The sequence below is a fragment of the Moschus berezovskii genome, chromosome 15, assembly GCF_049115385.1.
Source record: "Moschus berezovskii isolate FMDL1 chromosome 15, NW_MosBer_1.0, whole genome shotgun sequence".
NCBI lineage: Eukaryota > Metazoa > Chordata > Mammalia > Artiodactyla > Moschidae > Moschus > Moschus berezovskii.
The window spans coordinates 17,130,767-17,148,779 of record NC_142474.1 but is presented as its reverse complement, the minus strand read 5'-3'; the positions used below and the strand labels follow the sequence as shown (position 1 = coordinate 17,148,779).

Below are 18,013 nucleotides of genomic sequence, written 5' to 3'. Positions count from 1 at the left end.
ATGAACAAATCTTTGGCAAGTTTTGACCAAGAAAAGAGATAGCACTGATAGGCAACGGTAAGAATGAAAAAGAGATAAACGGACAATGGGGAGACTGAAAAGGGCAGGAGAAAACTACACAGTACTTTATAGCAATAAATTAGCAATCTAGGTAAAGTGACCCAAGTTCTTTCACAATAAACTCTCACAATAGTCCTGTGCCTTGGACAGGCAGTGCTCCTGTTACGTTTTCTAGAAGGAGACAAGATGGAGAGGTGGACACCCAGCATGGGGCCCTGACAAGGCACCCGGCTTTGTCTCAAAGGTCACGGCCACGGGAACACGTGCACATTGACAGCACAGAACTGCGCTTCCAGCCATCGCCCAGAGCCCCCTGCGTGGCCGGCCGGCCTTATTTATTTTTCCACTTGAAATGCCGAAAGGGGTTTCACTTTATTTTTACTTCAAAAGCAGCACCATAAAAATCCTTGATGATTAGAGCTCCAGCTGTCTTAAGTTGTTTGTCAAGGGATCGGTTACTCCGATCTCCCACAGAGGGAAACAGTTTCAGGCGAGAAGCCATGGGAGCTGAGAAACGTACATGTCTCCTCTCTGAAAACTTTCAGGCTCCCTCCTGTTCACCGCCTGGCCTGCCCTCTGCTCCCCCGCCCCCAATCCCACCATCTGCTCTCCAGAGAGCAGATCGAATTTTCGGGCTAAGGTACTCTGGCGCCAAGGACTCTGCCCCTCCACACTACCCTCTGCCCCCCACCAACTCAGAAATCCAATACCACGACCCAAACGGACTGCAGCCACATAAAACCACAGGGTAAAGTTTATAAAGCTTTATTAAACATTTCAAACAGCTGTGCAACGAACACACCAGAAATAAAAGCTCCAAAATAGCAGTCCAAATGTCCCACAAGTGTGGCCTTGAGGTTCCATTCCCTAGATGGACTGCCTCCAGTTCTGTCCTCTGCCTGGCCCACCTCCCTCCCGCTTCAGGCAAGAGGAAGATGGATGCTTTAGACTGGAGGGACAACCATGCTGATCCCCAGTGGGCAGGGGCCAGGAGACAGTCTCATTTGCTGACACTTTTACTGAAGCGCAGAAAAAAAAGAGCAAGTGACAGTCACAAAGTCTTCCTGTGTATTCTTCGTAAGGTATAGTCAGTCTATACACGCGCAGGACCGGAGAAACTCCTGGCACGAGGGCGATGGCCACTGCTCGCCTCTGTATCGTCTGAACCACCTCGGAGTCCAGTGTGCTGGTCACTCTGCAATCCCCATGCTAAGTACACACTGTAGCAGCACCTATGAGCTAGCTATTGTGACACCTCAAAATCAGAACACGTTCGATAAAGCTTCTTTAAAAGGGATTTACAACATGTACTTGTACAGGTACGTAAACACACACGCAGCACGCACAGCACACCACACCAAAAGATATCCAAACACCTATCGAGGGGATCCTGGCTGTTATGAAACACACAAGTATGCTCCCATTCACTCGGCTGGGGACTGCTAGATCTACATAAACACACTGCATATCAATCCTGCAGCGCATGCATGGGAGACACAATGAGGCCCCCCTCCTCACGACAGTTGAGAGGCAGGAGGAAGGGCAAAGGAAGCGAAGCTGGGTGGCTGAGCAGGAGCCCAGACCCCTGGATGAAAGAGCAACATGTTATCTGCTACTTCTTCCTTCAAAATGAAGTGGGGAAAATACTGAAGATCTGTGGCCAGCAGGCGAGACACAGTGCTGTCTAGCCTGTCGGCCGGGAAAGAAAGATGAAAAAGCGAGGCTCTCGGGCGTCAGCAATCTCTTTATAGTTGAGATAAGTGCAAAAACAAGCCCTGTCTTGAACAGGTGCTCCCCAATAAAGGAAAGGGGTAAAGAGAACTTACAGGAAGCCAAGAGAGGGATGGAGGAGTCAGTAATACTCGGAAGGGAGGACAGAGGTGACAATGAGACAGGCATTTTATCTGCCCCGGTCATGCTGGGGCAGCTGACCAGGACTGGTGCAGATGCCTCGCGTGAATGCGGCGAGGGGGGTGGCCATCCTGCCAGCTGGGGGCCAAGATGGGGACAGAACACACACAACCACAAGACCACCCACGACTACAGGGCTCTACAATAACAGCACCGGTCAGTGCCCATTATTCACATTATAAGGGTAAAACATCACAGGCCAAAAAGGCGCCGTCAGGAATGTGGCACCCGCGGGACTGCGGGATTTGAAACTCCAATGCTTTATGACCTATGTCAATGCCTCCCCTCCCGTCTTCTGCTTCCTTGGAAAGCTAACTGGGCTGGCTGTTAGGTGCCCACGACGCCGGGGTCATGCGCCGATTCTGGAAGCGGGGAATCGGAGCAGTGGTACAGGAAACAGTTTCCCCAGCAGCTATAGCAGATGAGGAACAAGGCTGCCAGGAAAACCAAGGCACAAATTGTGCAAGGCTTCCGCTCCAGGAGGAAGCTGAGCAGGTAGAAGCCCATGAACATGGAGTGGCTGAACCACAGGGCGGGGTTGAGGGGCTTGGGGATGAGGAGGACGGGCAGCAGCCACTGGAGGCAATACATGATCTCTGCCGGACAGGGCCTTCGCCAAGGCCACCGGGCACCGCTGCAGGAACCGACCTAATAGGAGCTAGCGGGCGTGGGCGGCTGCCCTCTGCTTTCTTCAACCCTCGCTCTCCAGGAGCTGAGCCGCTGTGCTCTCTGGCTGTCAGCCTGGGATCACCAAGGCAGCAGGGATCCTGAAGAGAAAAGTCAACACAATAGACAAACAGACACAAAACAGACAGACAGACAAACAGACAAAAAAAAAAAAAAACAGGAACAGAATGTATACTTATTTGGAAAAATGGATCATGGTTAACAACAGCAAATGTGAATGCCCTTTCCTCCCTGCCCTCCCATGGAATTCTACTCCGCTCCAAGCCACCCTTTGAAGAAGCGTCCTGGGTGTCTCGCCTTCTGGGGGGCGGGGAGGGGGGCTCGGCCAGAGGGCTCTAGGCAGGTCTGGCACAGTGGACTGGCTTTGCCTGGGCCCTGCCCAGCAGAGATCATGTATCGCCTCCTGGGGCTGCGGCCCGTCCTCAAGGGGCCCAGACCTCACAATACCGCCCTGTGGTTGCCACTGGACGGCCATGGGCTCCGTGCTGTGACCCCGCGGAATAAGAAAAGGATTCTGCATGTGGTCTCTTTCACAGCAGGTGCTTGGTGTAAAGTAGCGGCGCACCGCAGGCGGCAGATTGCAGGCAATGGTTCCTCGCAACGTCTGCGAAGCTGCCACAGCCTCTCTGAATATTGTGCTTTAAGATGGCAGCCCAGAATGAGCTTGGCTTTTTCAAATAATCCAGTGTCATTCTGCCAAAATCTGCCAACTTCTTCGAAAGTCAAAATAGGAAAAAAAAAAAAATCACCCTTCTGCTTCATCCAACATGACCACTTGCCCAAGTTCACTTGCGCTCTCCATCTGCCGCCGGCACTGTATAGAACTTGCCCTCCATGCGATTTTAATCAAAATTAATTGTCTATCCATATTTGGGCAAATGCCAGTTGGCGCCTGTGCCAGGCAGTCGCTGGAGAGAAGTGCGCTTGAGCGGCGGGCCACTGGTCTGCCAGAGCCGCGCTCGCAGACCGCGATCCGGTCTTCCTGCCGTGCCTGCCATCTGAACCGCAACAGCCACGACCCTCCCATGGCTGTAGCAAAACCCCGCTCCGAACTCCAGTTGGCCAACTTAACGGGTACAAAGAACCTCGCAGGCTGAGGAAGACCTACCAGGGCCTGGGGGTAGGGGAGCAGAGGTTGAAATAACTCACCTAGCAGAAAACTATCCCAGAGCGCCTTCAGACCACTACTTTGGAGAGCTCATCCCATCCCTTCCGCGCACACAAAGGCGTCATCCCGCCCACTTCCCATCCCACAAGGTAGACACCCAGTGACTACTGCTTTTGCACCTAGGGCTCAGTGTCCTGGCTCAGCTCCCTACAACTGCCACGGTTGCAGATCTAACCACCGTAAAAAGCGGGATGTGAGGAATCCCTGAAAGGCTCCACGCGTAGGGACTCTTGCAAAGCAGAGGACGTGGGCTTCTAACACATTGAGTATTAGAAAAAGAATACTGAGCAGGGGACCTGTGAAGCCAAGGCTTCTAGAAGCGGCACCTGTTTTTGCTTCGCGGGGCAGATGATCCCTAACTTAGGTCCCCCTTATTTTCCACCCGAGCCAAAGGTGCGATATGGCGCAGAATCGGACACTGGGCTTGAACCTGCAGGTTTGGGGTCAGAGAGAGGGGTTCCACTACCAAGAGGTGCGCGCCTCTAGTTTCGCCCTATGCGCTAACTCAAGAGTTACATTTCCCCTCCATTTTAAGTTAAAATTCAAAGAGCGGGCACAGCGGAATCTTCTGGAAAGGGGCAAAGATGAACTCAGGAGGTGGGGGTCGATGTGGAAAGAGCAGATGGATTCTTTTTTTTTCCTCTTCTGACGAATGAGGAGCGCCCCCAGCTACCCCTCCTCACGGACCCCCGCCCAAGCGCGCATGCGCAGTTGGGCAGAGGGCAGATACTTAAGGCGCGGCCACCGCGGCTGCGGCAGTGCGCCCGACAGCGGACTCCGAGAGGCCAGCGGACCTCGGAACCGGCAGCACTCGCTCTCAACCACCCACCCACCAGTCTCGGAACCATGGCGGCAGTGGCGGCAGCGTCGGCTGAATTGCTCATCATCGGCTGGTACATTTTCCGCGTGCTGCTGCAGGTAAGCGTGCTCGGGTTCTGGGTGGGAGAGGGTCCCGATGCGCGTCCCCAGAACCGGCAAGCCCGCGCTGCAGTTGCCGCATCCCAACCCGTCCAGCCCCAATTGCCGCGATCCCTGCCCGCCCAAGTGCCGTGGCCGGCACTGCACGCCCCCGCCCGTTCCCTGCGCCCTCCTCCTTGCGTAGACCCTTCTCAGTGCGCCCGCTCGGGAACAAAGAGTTGGGGCGCGGCGGGCGCCTGCCGCTGATGATCGCCGAGGCTCTTAGCGACCAACGTGGTAAGAAAATCCCGCTACACCAGATTCGACCCCAGGAGGGAGGCGGGGCACTTCGGTTTTGCGAAGAAAGACTTTACCGCTCACATAGTGAAATTTTTCTGCCTTAAAAAAATTGCGCATTGCGGAAAAATTTTCCTTTAGAAAATACAGCACTTGCGGGGGTGGGACAAAAAATGTTAGAAAAAGGCATTTCTCAGGGAAATAACCCAGCACTTTGCAAAAGCCACCAATACAACAAATCAGAAAAATTCGCGGGAAAAAATGAATTCGGGAAATCGCGCACTGCAGGAAGAATCAGACAAAAGCACTTGGCAGAAAAAAATACATTGGATAAAAAACGCACTGCAGAAAAAAATTAGACAAAGGAGCGAACAGAAATTATGAATCAATAATAGCGCTTTGAAGAAAGCAATTAGAGGAAAAGGTTCATTGCAGGAAAAATAGGAAAAAAGCGCCTCTGAGAAAGGACAGTTCGCTTTATTTAAAAATAATGAAATTGCTTTGTGTAAAGAAATAAGTCAGAAGAAAGCGCTTTGTCCATAAAATCATCTACCCTAAAAGCACCCCTTGGAGGAAGAATTCCCTGCTAAAGGAATCCTTTGCCAAAGGAATCGCATATTTCCTTCAAGGTGTTCCTGGAATGCTGCATTTACTGGGTAGGATTCGCTTTTCGAAATCCTCCAGGGACACAGCCCATTGCGAGAAGTGAGGTATACCTAAGTTGTGGGTCCAATCAGCTTGCGGCCATGCAGCCTTCAGCACAGTTGGAAAAGCTCCAGCTGCCCTGACTCGTGGACAAGCTGCGCCCGCACCCGCCTCTCCTTATTGGACAGGCGGGCGGGGCAGGGGGCGGGGCGGGGGCGGGCCCGGCAGCGCTGCAGACACTGCAGGTGCCCACCTCTAAGGGCAGGTCCTGGGTCTCTCACTCGCCACAGGTATTCAGGTACTCCCTGCAGAAGCTGGCATACACGGTGTCGAGAACCGGACGGCACGTGCTGGGAGAGCGCCGCCAGCGGGCCCCCAACTGAGGCTCCAGTCCCCTCCCCTGGGCGGCCGTGTCACCAGGTGCTCCTGTGCCATTCCACCAGCATGGGAGCCAGCGCCGCGCAGGAATGGGGCGTCCCCTGTGCCCTCTCGCCAGAGGAGCACTTGCCAAGGTCAGTGAGGGGCTGGTAGGCCCCCGGAGAAGCAGCACCGACAATGACGACAACACGAGATCCCTTCCCCACCCCTTTGCACCCCTCCCACTGCGGGTGGCATAGAGGGAGGAGGGGGCTCGGGGGGAGCAGACTCCTGAGATCTGGGCACAGGCAACGCATTCAGATCTGGACCAAGTCGGGACAGCACCATCCCAGTCCCGCAGCCATGGCCATGCCAGCAGGCCGCACCACAGAGATCCAGACAACTACACCAGCCAGCAGAATGGACATTCCAACATCACCAGCCGAAGCCCTGAATCTCGGTGCAGCAGACAAGCGACAACTATGTGCCTGTGTGGCAGGACTGGAGGGCAGAGGGTGAGGGAGGAGGGTTAAGAAACAGAGCAGGGCCCTCACTGTCCTTTGCCTTCGGCATGTGCATTCCAGCCTTGCTGCCTTTGCTCCCTCGATTCCCCTTTCTTCCTCACTGCCACCCCAAAGAAATGTGTCACTCAATTTGGACCTACTGAACAAGAAAAGGAATCCCATCTTTATCAAAACAACTTCTCCAAGCCCCCAGCCCCTCACTGATCTTGAATCCCCCAGGTCTCATGCAATTGTGGTCAATATTGTGGTAATCGCTAATTGTAATGATTGTATAAGTGTGCATTAGTTGTGTCTCCCCGGCTAGATTGTAAGCTCCTGGAGGACAGGGACCGCCTCTACAAAAAATAAAAAAGTACCTCCCCTGTCTCGCACAGTGTCCCAGGACCCTGCGGGGCGGTGGAGGCGCACCAAAAAGTTTGTCTCCTATCACTTCCTGTGGCTTCAACACATACTTCTAAGACGGTCTGGGTGGGCACACTACTTGGGGTGGGGGGAGGCAACAAAATGGGAATGAACCTTCACACACCCAGTTTCATCTCAACACTGTCCTAAGAAAAAGGACCACACCCCCTACCACCCACAGGAAAAGGGGGAAACCATCTTCACTTGTGGTCTCGAAATAAGAGACCACTTATCCCTCCCCAAAGGGGTGGGCTTCACTCATCCTGGGATAGGGGCTTTGGCAAAGATGAGGGGGAAAAAGGTGGGAGGGGGGAAACATGGGAGGAGGGAAAGGTGGGAGGAGCCCTATGTCCCTAAGGGTACTAGGGACCAAGAGGGTAATCAGGAATTCAGAACACAAAGTCTTGGGGAATCCACCCAGGATCCCCAAGGAAATAAGCATGGGGTACACAGGTTTGGACACTGCTGGTGTTGCTCAGTCAGGTCTGACTCTTTGCGACTCCATGGACTACAGCATGCCACGCTTCCCTGGGATAAAAGGTGTGGTGTGGCCCTCCCCTGCCCAGCTCACCCCTTCAGGCCCTATAACCTCTACCAGGACCGCAACATGGGCATCCTGCCAGGCCGGCCTAGTCTCCCAGGGCCTCCTCCCCAACCCTCAGGAACCTCTCTCCAGCTCAATTTCCCCATCACTGGGTTCTCTGCTTCTCCCACCCTCAGCCTCCATATTCTTAAGGGTGCTTACCAGGTCCCTGACCCCGGGCTCTCCCCTGCCATCATGCCAGGGTGGGTAGCTGGACTGGCTGCTCAGCTCCTGACTTCTCTCTCCCACTCCTCAGTGAGTCAGGGCTTCTTTTATGTGGGGTCAGCTGATTGCCCCACCAAGTGGCCCTGCTGCCCGTTCAGCCTCGTCTGTGGCTTTTTGTGTTCCAGTCACCACACACCTGTTCCCGGGTCAACATCCAGGGAGTGAGTTGGAGGGCCATAAATCTTTCTGCCACTTCCTTAAATCCCTTAGTCACAGCTGTCACAAACAATTCTGGAGCACAAAGGACCTCAATCTCTTGAGCCTCATGTTGCCCGCCCCTAACCCAGCCCCTAGCATTTCTCAGGTCAACCACCAGCACCTTCAGAGGCACCTATAACTTCAGTTCAAGGTCAGAGAATTAAGGGGGTGGAGGGTGCAGATCTCAGTTCAGGTAGTGGCCCTGCCATTGGTCAGCCCAGGGAACCTAGCCCTGCCTTTAGTTCCCCTCTGTGAAAGGACTGCTAAGATCCTAGTGAACTCCAACCTGCTAGTAACATTTCTGCCATCAAAGTGGCAATCAGGACTCAATGGGACTGGGGTGGGGATGTGCGATCTGAGGCTTACGGTGGGGATGTAGCATCTAAGGCTCGGGCTGGGTGGTTCCAGTCCCTACCACAGCCTGAAGGTGGGGCAGGTCTCCTCATGCCCCAGGGTGACTCAGCAGCAGGCAATGTCCACACCTCCCTTCTGAAGCCCATATCTTGGCAAGCCTCAAGACTGGGAGTATTCGTGGTTTTCCACACTAAACCGGGAGAACCGTGAACATATTCCAACACGTGTTCTAAATGAAGGGTGCCCCTCCTCGCAGAGCCTTCAAGGGGTGTGCCCCATGGCCCCACTGCCTCAGATGCTCTAGTCTTGGCCCAGGTGTAAGGTAGCTGGGCTTAGGGAGACGAGATGAGGCAGCATGGAAGTGTCTGTATGCTCTTGACATAGTAGGCCCCCCTTTAAAAAGGCAGGAGGCTGCTGGCAGCCCCAGGGCTTCCCAGATGATCCTGGCAGAGCCCCACTGCAGGGCTTCCTCCTTCCATCCATCGGCAGGACTCTGAGTGCGGCATGATGAGTTGACAGACTTCCAGGCCAGGGCTGCCCTAGTGGGCTGCACTCACACAGGTGGCTAAAATGTGCAATGTCCACTCCCCCCGCCCTTCTGCCCTGCATCAAGCCCTCATGTTATGGGAGGAAACACAGTCCACCGGAGAAGATGGAAGGAATGTGTTCACTTTCTACTCCTGTGCAGTGCTTAGGAGTCTGGGCCAAATCTAACTTGTTTATAAAATTTTTTTTCCAAAAGCAATACCATTAAAACATTTTATTCTGATAGAGAACAATGGGAGGAGTTAAAAATGACTACAATTTTGTTGCAAAGCCCTGAGTCCACAGCACCCCCCTTTCTTTAAATTTTCTCTACCACCCCCACTTTGCCTCCACAAGACCAAGGACAGAGCAGATGAGTTATGAGGGAACTGGAATGGCTGAGTGGGACACCAACAGCAGGCAAGGCTCTTGGGATGAATGCCCCCAGAGGATGTTAGTCTCTTAGCCTAACCAGCTTCGGTTAAACCCCAGAAGGGTTTAGGTACCCTGACTGTTAAGAGGTGTGGGGTGCTATGCGACACCATTACCTCTCCCTGTGGAATATTTGGATTGTGATGGAAGGACAGGTTTCTTGAGCTTCAGCTGCAGGACAGCAACAGCTTATTACGTGTGGGCTGGAGGAGGGAGCAGGTGTGCTGTAAGCCATTTGCTAGACAACTATTTCCAAACTTGTATCTACTCAGGAGCCAGCACCCTAAAGTGAGATTCTAAATTTGCAGTTAGTTTCACCCCCAGAGATTTATACGTGCACACACACACAAAACATTAGTCTCACAATAGTCTTTTTTTCCCTGGTGACCTCTGATTTCCTCCATAAGCCCCAGAGACATGCCACCATCTTCTGTGGTTATGGTCCTGGTCAACCTCCCCTCTCCCTTTCTCCCTCCCACCAGGCCCATTCCCGAGCAGGATTCAGATTCCAGAGCATTCCCAGAACAGGAAGTCAGAGCGGCAAGCAACACATGGTCCTTGGTATATCACACAGTGACAGGCTTGAAATGGAATGCATGTGCTTTGAAGATAAGAGAACAACAGCAGAAAAACACAACCAAACCCAGACTTCAAGATTCCTCTTTGAAACAACAGATTACACACAAAAGGTTAAACTGTTATTGGCAGCAATTCTAACAAGACCTGTTTTAGTCATGGAAGTGATCTGGTCACTGGAAATCGACCAGGGCTCCGCAATCTTTCAACAGCTTTGCTTGACATTAATTGGTCTCTGATTTCAAACAAACAAATAAATAAGATCTAACACTTGGCATTAGCACTTAAGCTGGAACTTTTTTGGGGGGTTGGGGGAGGTTCTGGCTTTGGTGTTGCCGTCCAGAAGGCTGAGGGGATGGTGGCACCATGTCAGGCAGGGCAAAGAGAAGCCGTCCCCAAGACACCAGTTCCTTGTAAGGGATAAAACACGATCCATACCTATAAACAGAAAGACCATTTCTTTCCTAGCAAAGACCCCAGTCTGCCCCAATATTTAACGTTGAGAAGGGACATGCAGGCCTGGACGGAAATTAAAGAAGCTGTGGAAGTGGGAAGGAAAAATCAACTGTCCCCCATCCCCCATTCTTTCCAGGCCATTAGTGTCCCAGGCATTCCATTCCTTCAGCTGCCCTTGAGGGCCACTCCCCATATATATTGTAGGAAAGGGAACGGGTGTCTAGAACTTGGTGTAAAAATAGAAAGAGCCACCCGCGCCCCAAAGCAGAGCGTCAACCTACCACCCCAGACAACACGGCGGGGACCCGGGGAGGGAGACCCTTTTCTCCCCCCTCTCCCCCACGCGCCTTCTGATTTAAAAAAAAAAAAGAAGAAGAAGAAAAAACACAACTGAAGTGGCAGGGACAGAGTGACAGATCTCTCACAAGCTGGGCCCCCTGCCAAGGGTCCCGGGGGCTGAGAACACGGTGGTCGCACCCCCAGCCCCGCGCTCCCCGGTTCAGCCTGCCCCTTCCCGGGAGCTGACAGGCGAGCGCTGACCTTGGAGGCCAGAACGAGAACCCAGGAGGCCGGGGACCCGCCCTCGGGCCGGGAAGGTAGTACCCCCCACCCCGCCCCCGACAAGGCCCGGCCCGGAGGCCAAACAGCGCGATCACGTGACACCGGACAGGGGCGGCCCCCAGGGTGCGCGGAAGGAAAACCCCAGAGAGGCACCGGACGACGCCTTAAGGTGACCCCGAAGGGACAACATGGCGGCGCGGCCGCATGAGGGCCTCTCATCCCGCCCCCCGGAGGCCGACGCCACGGTACCTGCGAGCCCCGCCATGGCGCCGCCGCCACCGCTGTCGCCTTCGCTGCCGCGACCCGCTTCCACCTCAGCTCGCCGCCGACGCCGCAGGAAGCCGGGGAGCCGCCCCCTTCGTCTTCTAGGCGAGCCGGTCGAGGACCCCTCCTGGAGTCGGGCTGCCTACAGCAGATGCCTGATCGAGCGACCTAAATTCTGGGGCTCTCCCTGGACTCATACGCTCCCAACATTTGCATAGGTGACCGTTTGAAGATTTTTATTAGTGTGTCCCGAAATCTGCGGGCTCTGGACTCTTCAAATCCGAAGAGTTTTTAATCAGGCGCGTCCTGAACAGCCCCGAGTCACAGCTCCCTTGGCCCCCTCATGCATATGCAATAGATTGTGATCTTTACACTCAGGGAGCGGAGCGGGTGTACCCTAGTCTCCGTAGGTGAGCACTTCCACTCTTGGGGCAGATCCGTGTCCTGCCGGGAGACCCTTAAGTCGGCCTCCTCCCCGGCCCCTTTACCCATCCCAGAGGTCAGGAGCGGAAATATTCCGGCTCAGAATTTACGGTTTGAATTGGGTCAGGACCTAACTTCCCCTTGTGCTGTACTTTGCTACTTGCCTTGACCCTTAGCTTCCCCAGGTCTGATTGGATGCCTACATAATAGCGTTGTTACAGGAATTAAATGACTCAATGTATCCATTTATTAGCTAATTAAACACATTCCTTGAGCACTTACTATGTGTAAGTGCAGTGCTAAAGGCAAGAGAATAGAATGGAGGTTGACATAGGCGCTGTTTTAACTCGAAACGCTGCCCCGCTAGTGGGAGAAAGTGGGGGAGGGTGGGAAACCGGTCATCAGATTACTTACATGTGGAATCTAAACTATGACACAAATGAACAAATCTACAAAGCCGACTCACAGACATAGAGAACAGACTTGTGGTTGGGGGGAGGAGGATGGATCTGGAATTTGGGATTAGCAGATGCAACCTATTATATATAGAATGGATAAATAAGATCCTACTGTATAGCGCAGGGAACTGTATTCAGTATTCCATGATAAACCATAATGAAAAGGAGTGTGAAAAGAAATGTATATATATGTGTATAACTGAGTTACTTTGCTGCACAACATAAATTACCACAACATTGTAAATCAACTATATGTCAATAAAATAAAATTTTAAAACATCAAAATGATCACTGTTAATAATTTTAATCAAATCAATATATAATTATGCATGATGGGAAGCGCTGGGGGGAATGAAGAGTGTTATGAAAAATTAATGGAGTCCTGATGTAGGGTGAGGGCTTCCCAGGTGGCTCAGGGGTAAAGAATCTGCCTGCCGATGCAGAAGATGCAAGAGATTCGATCCCTGGGTCAGGAAGATCCCTTGGAGAAGGAAATGGCAACCAGCTCAGGTATTCTTGCCTGGTAAATCCCATGGACAGAGGAGCCTGGTGGGCTGAAGTCCATGGGGTTGCGATTGGACACAAGGTAGCAACTAAACAACAACAAATGTAGGGTGAAGGGTGGACTCTCCTTGGGAAGCTGGCATTTAGGCTAAAAAACCAAGGATAGTTAAGAGTTGTTCAGGGCAAGACTGAGAGGGGAAGTGTTCTAGGCAGAAAGAACCACTTGTCCCAGATGTTGTGGAGGAGGGAAGGAGCCAGTGAGGTTAAGGAATAAGCAAGTAGAGCAGATAGTGCTACCTAATGCATTTGGATTTTATCTTGAGAGTAAGGAGAACCATTTGCATCATGGGAATCATACCAGGTCTGGGTTTCTGAAAGGCCACCCTGGCTTCATGGCTCAGAAAACACTTTCCAGTGGGTGTGGGGAGACCAGTTAGAAGGTTGCTGAAGGTTTCCAGATGCAAACCTGTGACCCTGGCAAGGTCATGGCTTGGGGAGGTGGAGATGCAAATAATCTCCGATGGGATGTGGGTGGTTGTTTAGGCATCAGCGATGACACCTCCATCTTTGCCTCGGGTGTGCAGGAATGAAGGAGTCCTTGACTAAGGTGGTAAAGCCTGCAGAAGGCTCAGACTGAGGGGAAAGATCAAGTCTGGCTAAGAAGGCAAGTTTTAAAAACCCAGGCAATGACTGGATTGAGAGGGTCAACAGGCCATTGTATATGAGACTGGGGCTCTGAAGAGAGATCTGGGCTGGAGCACATATTTTGGTAGCATCGACACACAGCACACGTCATGGTTCTGGGTGAGAGCCTAGAAAACAATGGTAGATTTAAAAGTAGGCAGAGGAGGAGGAGACAAAAAGGAGGCTGAGAATCAGTGACCCATGGGGTATGAGGAGGACCAGGTGAGCATGGGATCCCAGAGAGAAGGTTTAAGGGTGGAGGGAGTGTTTAGTGGTAATGACTGCTGTGGAGGAGGGAAATGGCACCATTCGGTTTGGTTACCAGGGGGACTTATGGACCGTATCCTTTATGATTGTAGTTCCAAACAGAAGACCTTAATTCACTTGGCTTACAAAAATAAGTACCCTGCCACTCAGTGGTAGATTAATTGAATGGCTTGGCCACGTCCTCATGGATATTCCATCTCTCAGGTCCATTCCAGGTCTGCCCTGCTGTCCTTGTGTTGGTTTCATACTCACGGTCATAAAATGGCCACCCCAGTTCCTGGAGTCCCATCCACATCAAGGAGATGACCATTTGCCCTGGAACTAGATGTGACTTCTGTCTTGCTGCCTCTGGACTGAGGGATCTATGTACTCATGCCAGGTGCACCCAATATCCAACACTGGAGGAAAAGAGGAGTCTCACAGTGGAAACTCTTGTATAGAAAGCAGAAAGGCTAAGCACTGGCAAGGGTGTGGAGCGACTGGAATTCTTGCACGCTGCCTGTGAGAGAGGAAGTTGGTACAATCACTTCAGAATACTGGCAGTTTCTGCTGAATGTAAGCAGACACCTATGCTATGACCTAGAATTTCCACTCCTTGCTTTTCATTCCAAGACAAATGAGTGCTTATTACAAAGAGACTTGTGCAAGGATTTAGAAAAATATTTATTTGATTGTGTCAGATCTTAGTTGCAGCACGCGGAATCTTTTTTGCATCACTCAGGACCTTTCCTTGCAGTGCAGGAACTCTAGTGGTACTTGGGCTTCAGTAGTTGCTCTGTGGCACGTGGGAATCTTAATTCCACCACCAGCGATGGAGCCCAAATCCCCTGCATTGCAAGGCAGATTCTTAACCGCTGTACTTCCAGGAAAGTCCTTTGTGCAGGGGTTTTCATAGCAGATTTATTCATAGCTCAAAGTGGACATAACCCAGTGTTTATCAACAGAAGAATGGATAAACAAATTATGGCATTTCCATCCAATGGAATGCTATGGTTATATATAAAAAAGTACAAATTGTTGGAAGTCCCCTGGTGCCCTAGTGATTAGGAATCTGGGCTTTTACTGCTGTGGCCTGGGTTCAGTCCCTGGTGGGGGAACTGAAATCCCACAAACTGTGTGGCATGGCATAAGGAAATTAAAAAAAAAGTACGAATTGCTAACTCGTGACAGTATAGATTATAGTCATGTAGAGTATGTGGATTGAAAGAATCCAGACACAAAACAATACATTATATATGATTCCATTCACAGGAAGTTCAAGGGCAGGCAAAACTAATCTACAGTTCTAAAAATCAGAATAGTAGTCACCTGGGTTAGAGGAGGGCATAGAGATAGAGAAACAGGAGGGAATTTTCTGGGGTGCTGGCAAAGGTCCACATCTCAGTCTGGATGGTGATGATGTGGGCAAACATTCAGCAAGCTGTATCTTAAGATTAGAGGATTTTATGTACTTTATGTGTGTTATATCCCAGGAAAAATGAAAGATACTCAGAGAGAGGAGGGGGTCCTGCCATCCATGTGTGCAATGTGCGCAGCTGAGCAAGAATCAGAACGTGCATTTCTGGAGGAACTTCACCCTCCAGCGACCCTCTGGGCATTGACAAGTTCCCAGGGGCAAACCTTCTCCCCTTCAGGGCCCAGAAAACAGGTGAAGGTGAGGCAGGGCCTCTTATTTGTAAGGAACTGACTTCTCTTCCCTTTTCCCCCAGGACAGCTCCACCCATCCCCCTCCCACCCAGCTCCGTTCCAGGTGGTAGAAATGACACCAGAGCTGACTTGAGGGGCCTGGAAGGTCTTTCTGCCCACAAATTTTGCTCAACTTCCTGAACTTCCTGCCGAGGCAAACCTGCCCCGGCTCCCAGACACCCAGACTCACCCGTGCTCCCACCCTCTCCTGCTTCACGCCTCCCACATCTTGTCCCTTCCTTCATAACCTCCCCTGAGGCCTTTCCTGTCCTGACTACCAAAGCCGTGGTCCAGACCACAGTCTTGGACACTGTATTGCGCTCTTAGCAGGTCTCCCTCCCCACCCACCCCCCGACTCCCCGTCTCACCCAGAATCACCATTCCCCACACAGCAGCCAGGATGCTCCTTCTAAAATGGCCTTGTCACTCATCCTCTTGAGGGGGTGGTCCACTCTACCCGCCATCACATCTTCACCTGTCAGTAGCCTCTCCCGTGTCGAAGCCCCAGGTCAAACACTGCCTCCTCCACGAAGCCTTTGCATTCATTCAGCAAACATTTACTGAGCACCTAACATGTGGCCCAGTACTGTGCTAGGCATGGAGGATAGAGAAATGAGGAAGACAAGCGCCCTATGTACACTGTCCGGGGAGGTGGGCGGTTATGCAACGCCCATCTGTGCGCACTTCCTGCATCTGTTAACTCTCACTTGGCTACAGCTGCTTGAGGGCAGGGCTCATTTTGAGGTCACTTCTTGGTCTCAGAGCCCAGGATAGGGCCTGGCAGGTAGGAGGAGGCAGTAACTGGTGAACGAACGGATGGATGGATGAAAAGCCAGGACAATCTCTGCCCTTTCTCATTTTCCTCCAAGCCTCTGATTTAGCTGGTAACCAGGTCCATGGAAGTTCGCTGGAACTGGATGGCAAATCTGGAGCTAAATGATAACGAATCAGCAAAAGGTTGTTGTTTATAGCACAAGCTTTGGGCAAACGATAAGACCTACTTTCCTATATCATCATTCCACCGACAATTATGATTTTTGTAGATCAACATTATTTCCTTATCAAGACAGGAAAGTCAGGAAATTTAACTGGAAGAGAACGATAGTTATTTGCTAAATTGCCAAAGAAACTATGTGATATCAAAAGATTTAAAATGTAATAAGACACAAATATATATCAAAACAGACAGACTCACAGATGCTGAGAACAAACTCATGGTTATCAGTAGGGAGAGGGGAGAAAGGAAGGGCAAGGTAATGATAAGAGATTATGAGACACAAACTACTGTGTATAAAAACAAGCAACAACAGTATACTGTACAGCACGGAGAAATACAGCCATTATTTTGCAATAACCATAAATGGAATATAATCTATAAAAATGTTGACTCACTATGCTGCACAACTGAAGCTAATATTGTAAGTCAACTATACTCTAATTTAAAAAGTGTAATAAGAAAAACTATTACCAAGCAGTGAGCTCGACTGTAGCACAGATTTCAGCCAGAAGGCCAGGGTTTTAATCCCACTCTGCATTCACTGGCTGGGTGACTCAACAAGTGACTTAATCTCTCTGTGCCTCACGTTTCCCATGGGTATAATGAGGAGAACTTGAGACTCTATTCCATGTGTTTGTTCCTGAGAACTCAAGAAGTTCAAGCTTAGAATAGCACTTTTTCTGTGAAGTATGTGAAGCAAAAGTTGCTCAGTCGTGTCCGACTCTTTGCGACCCCATGGACTATACAGTCCGTGGAATTCTCCAGGCCAGGACACTGGAGTGGGTAGCCTTTCCCTTCTCCAGGGGATCTTCCCAACCCAGGGATCGAATCCAAGTCTCTTGCATTGCAGGCGGATTCTTCACCAGCTGAGCCACAGGGAAGCCCCTTTTTCTGTTAACAGTGTCATAAAGTTAGCACTCACAGCTACCTATTAGCACAAATGGAGTCCCTTGGACAGCAAGGAGATCAAACCAGTCAATCCTAAAGGAAAACAACCCTGAATACTCATTGGGAGGACTGTTGCTGAAGTTCCAATACTTTGGCCACCTGATGCAAAGAACCAACTCACTGGAAAAGACCCTGATATTGGGAAAGACTGAAGGCAGAAGGAGAAAGGGGAGGCGGAAGAAAGATGAGGTAGAGAGTATCACTGACTCAGTGGACGTGAATTTGAGCAAACTCTGGGAGATAAGGAAGGACAGGGGAGCCTGGGGTTCTGCAGTCCACAGGGTCACAAACAGCTGGATATGACTTAGTGACTGAACAACAACGAATGGACGGAACAGGCTATCCCCGGGGCTGGATGAGCAGTGGAACCCAGGTGGGGAGGGCGCCTCCCAACCATGGCCCTTAAATTTGCCATCCTTAAGGAGACAGGACAAGTGGAGTCACGTCCCAGACCTGCTATCATGACCTTGAGAAGTTCCTGCCCAAGCTGTCTTCAGTCTCTCCCGGGTCCTTTAGTTCCAGACTTCAGGGCTTCTGCATTTGGACCTTATGGCTGTTTTAGCCTAGTCTGTGGCGACATCTAGTGGTAATATGGGGAAATACCTGACATTCTTAAATTGTCTTCAACCTGTATGAATAATACAGTTAACAATATTAACTGTATGAACAATACCCATTACATTCTTCACCAGTAGTGGTTAGGTACTCCCTATGTTAGACCCTGAGTGTTACATGAGTTGTATTAGTTAATTTTCAATGTAATTCTATAAGAAAAAAATTGTTATTACCTTTATTTTACAGAAGAGGAAAGGAACATTCAGGAAGATGAAGCCAGGAAGTTGCCTAAGGCTACACAGCTGTAGGTGACAGAATGGATTTGAATCCAGGCCATGTGGACCTGAAGTTTGCGTTTTTAACTCCTCT

The 18,013-nt window shown here is 51.1% G+C and overlaps 2 protein-coding genes and 1 long non-coding RNA gene across 5 annotated transcripts; 1 reads left to right on the top strand and 2 right to left on the bottom strand.

Moving 5' to 3' along the window:
- Nucleotides 1–809: 809 nt before the first annotated feature.
- Nucleotides 810–11,593, bottom strand: BLCAP (BLCAP apoptosis inducing factor). Its single transcript, XM_088843797.1, has 2 exons — nucleotides 11,108–11,593; nucleotides 810–2,738 (listed from the first exon to the last, which is right to left on the bottom strand). Exon 2 carries the CDS (start codon nucleotides 2,560–2,562, stop codon nucleotides 2,299–2,301), a length of 264 nt encoding a protein of 87 aa, XP_088699923.1. The 5' UTR covers nucleotides 2,563–2,738; nucleotides 11,108–11,593; the 3' UTR covers nucleotides 810–2,298.
- NNAT (neuronatin) lies at nucleotides 4,608–6,902 on the top strand. Of its 3 annotated transcripts, none has more exons than XM_088843800.1 (3): nucleotides 4,608–4,744; nucleotides 5,650–5,725; nucleotides 5,956–6,902. In XM_088843800.1, the coding sequence occupies exons 1-3, from the start codon at nucleotides 4,673–4,675 to the stop codon at nucleotides 6,183–6,185; spliced, it is 378 nt and encodes a 125-aa protein (XP_088699926.1). In that variant the 5' UTR covers nucleotides 4,608–4,672; the 3' UTR covers nucleotides 6,186–6,902. The 3 variants fall into 3 exon arrangements, with proteins under 3 accessions (XP_088699926.1, XP_055293147.1, XP_088699925.1); XM_055437172.2 differs by having other exon boundaries at nucleotides 5,650–5,730; nucleotides 5,956–6,196; XM_088843799.1 differs by lacking the exon at nucleotides 5,650–5,725 and having other exon boundaries at nucleotides 5,956–6,196.
- A 96-nt stretch (nucleotides 11,594–11,689) lies between the features above and the next one.
- On the bottom strand, nucleotides 11,690–15,772 carry LOC148775343 (uncharacterized). The gene is made up of 3 exons (XR_016039120.1): nucleotides 15,513–15,772; nucleotides 13,711–13,957; nucleotides 11,690–13,319 (listed from the first exon to the last, which is right to left on the bottom strand). It is a non-coding gene; the product is annotated as an uncharacterized LOC148775343 (long non-coding RNA).
- Nucleotides 15,773–18,013: the final 2,241 nt, after the last annotated feature.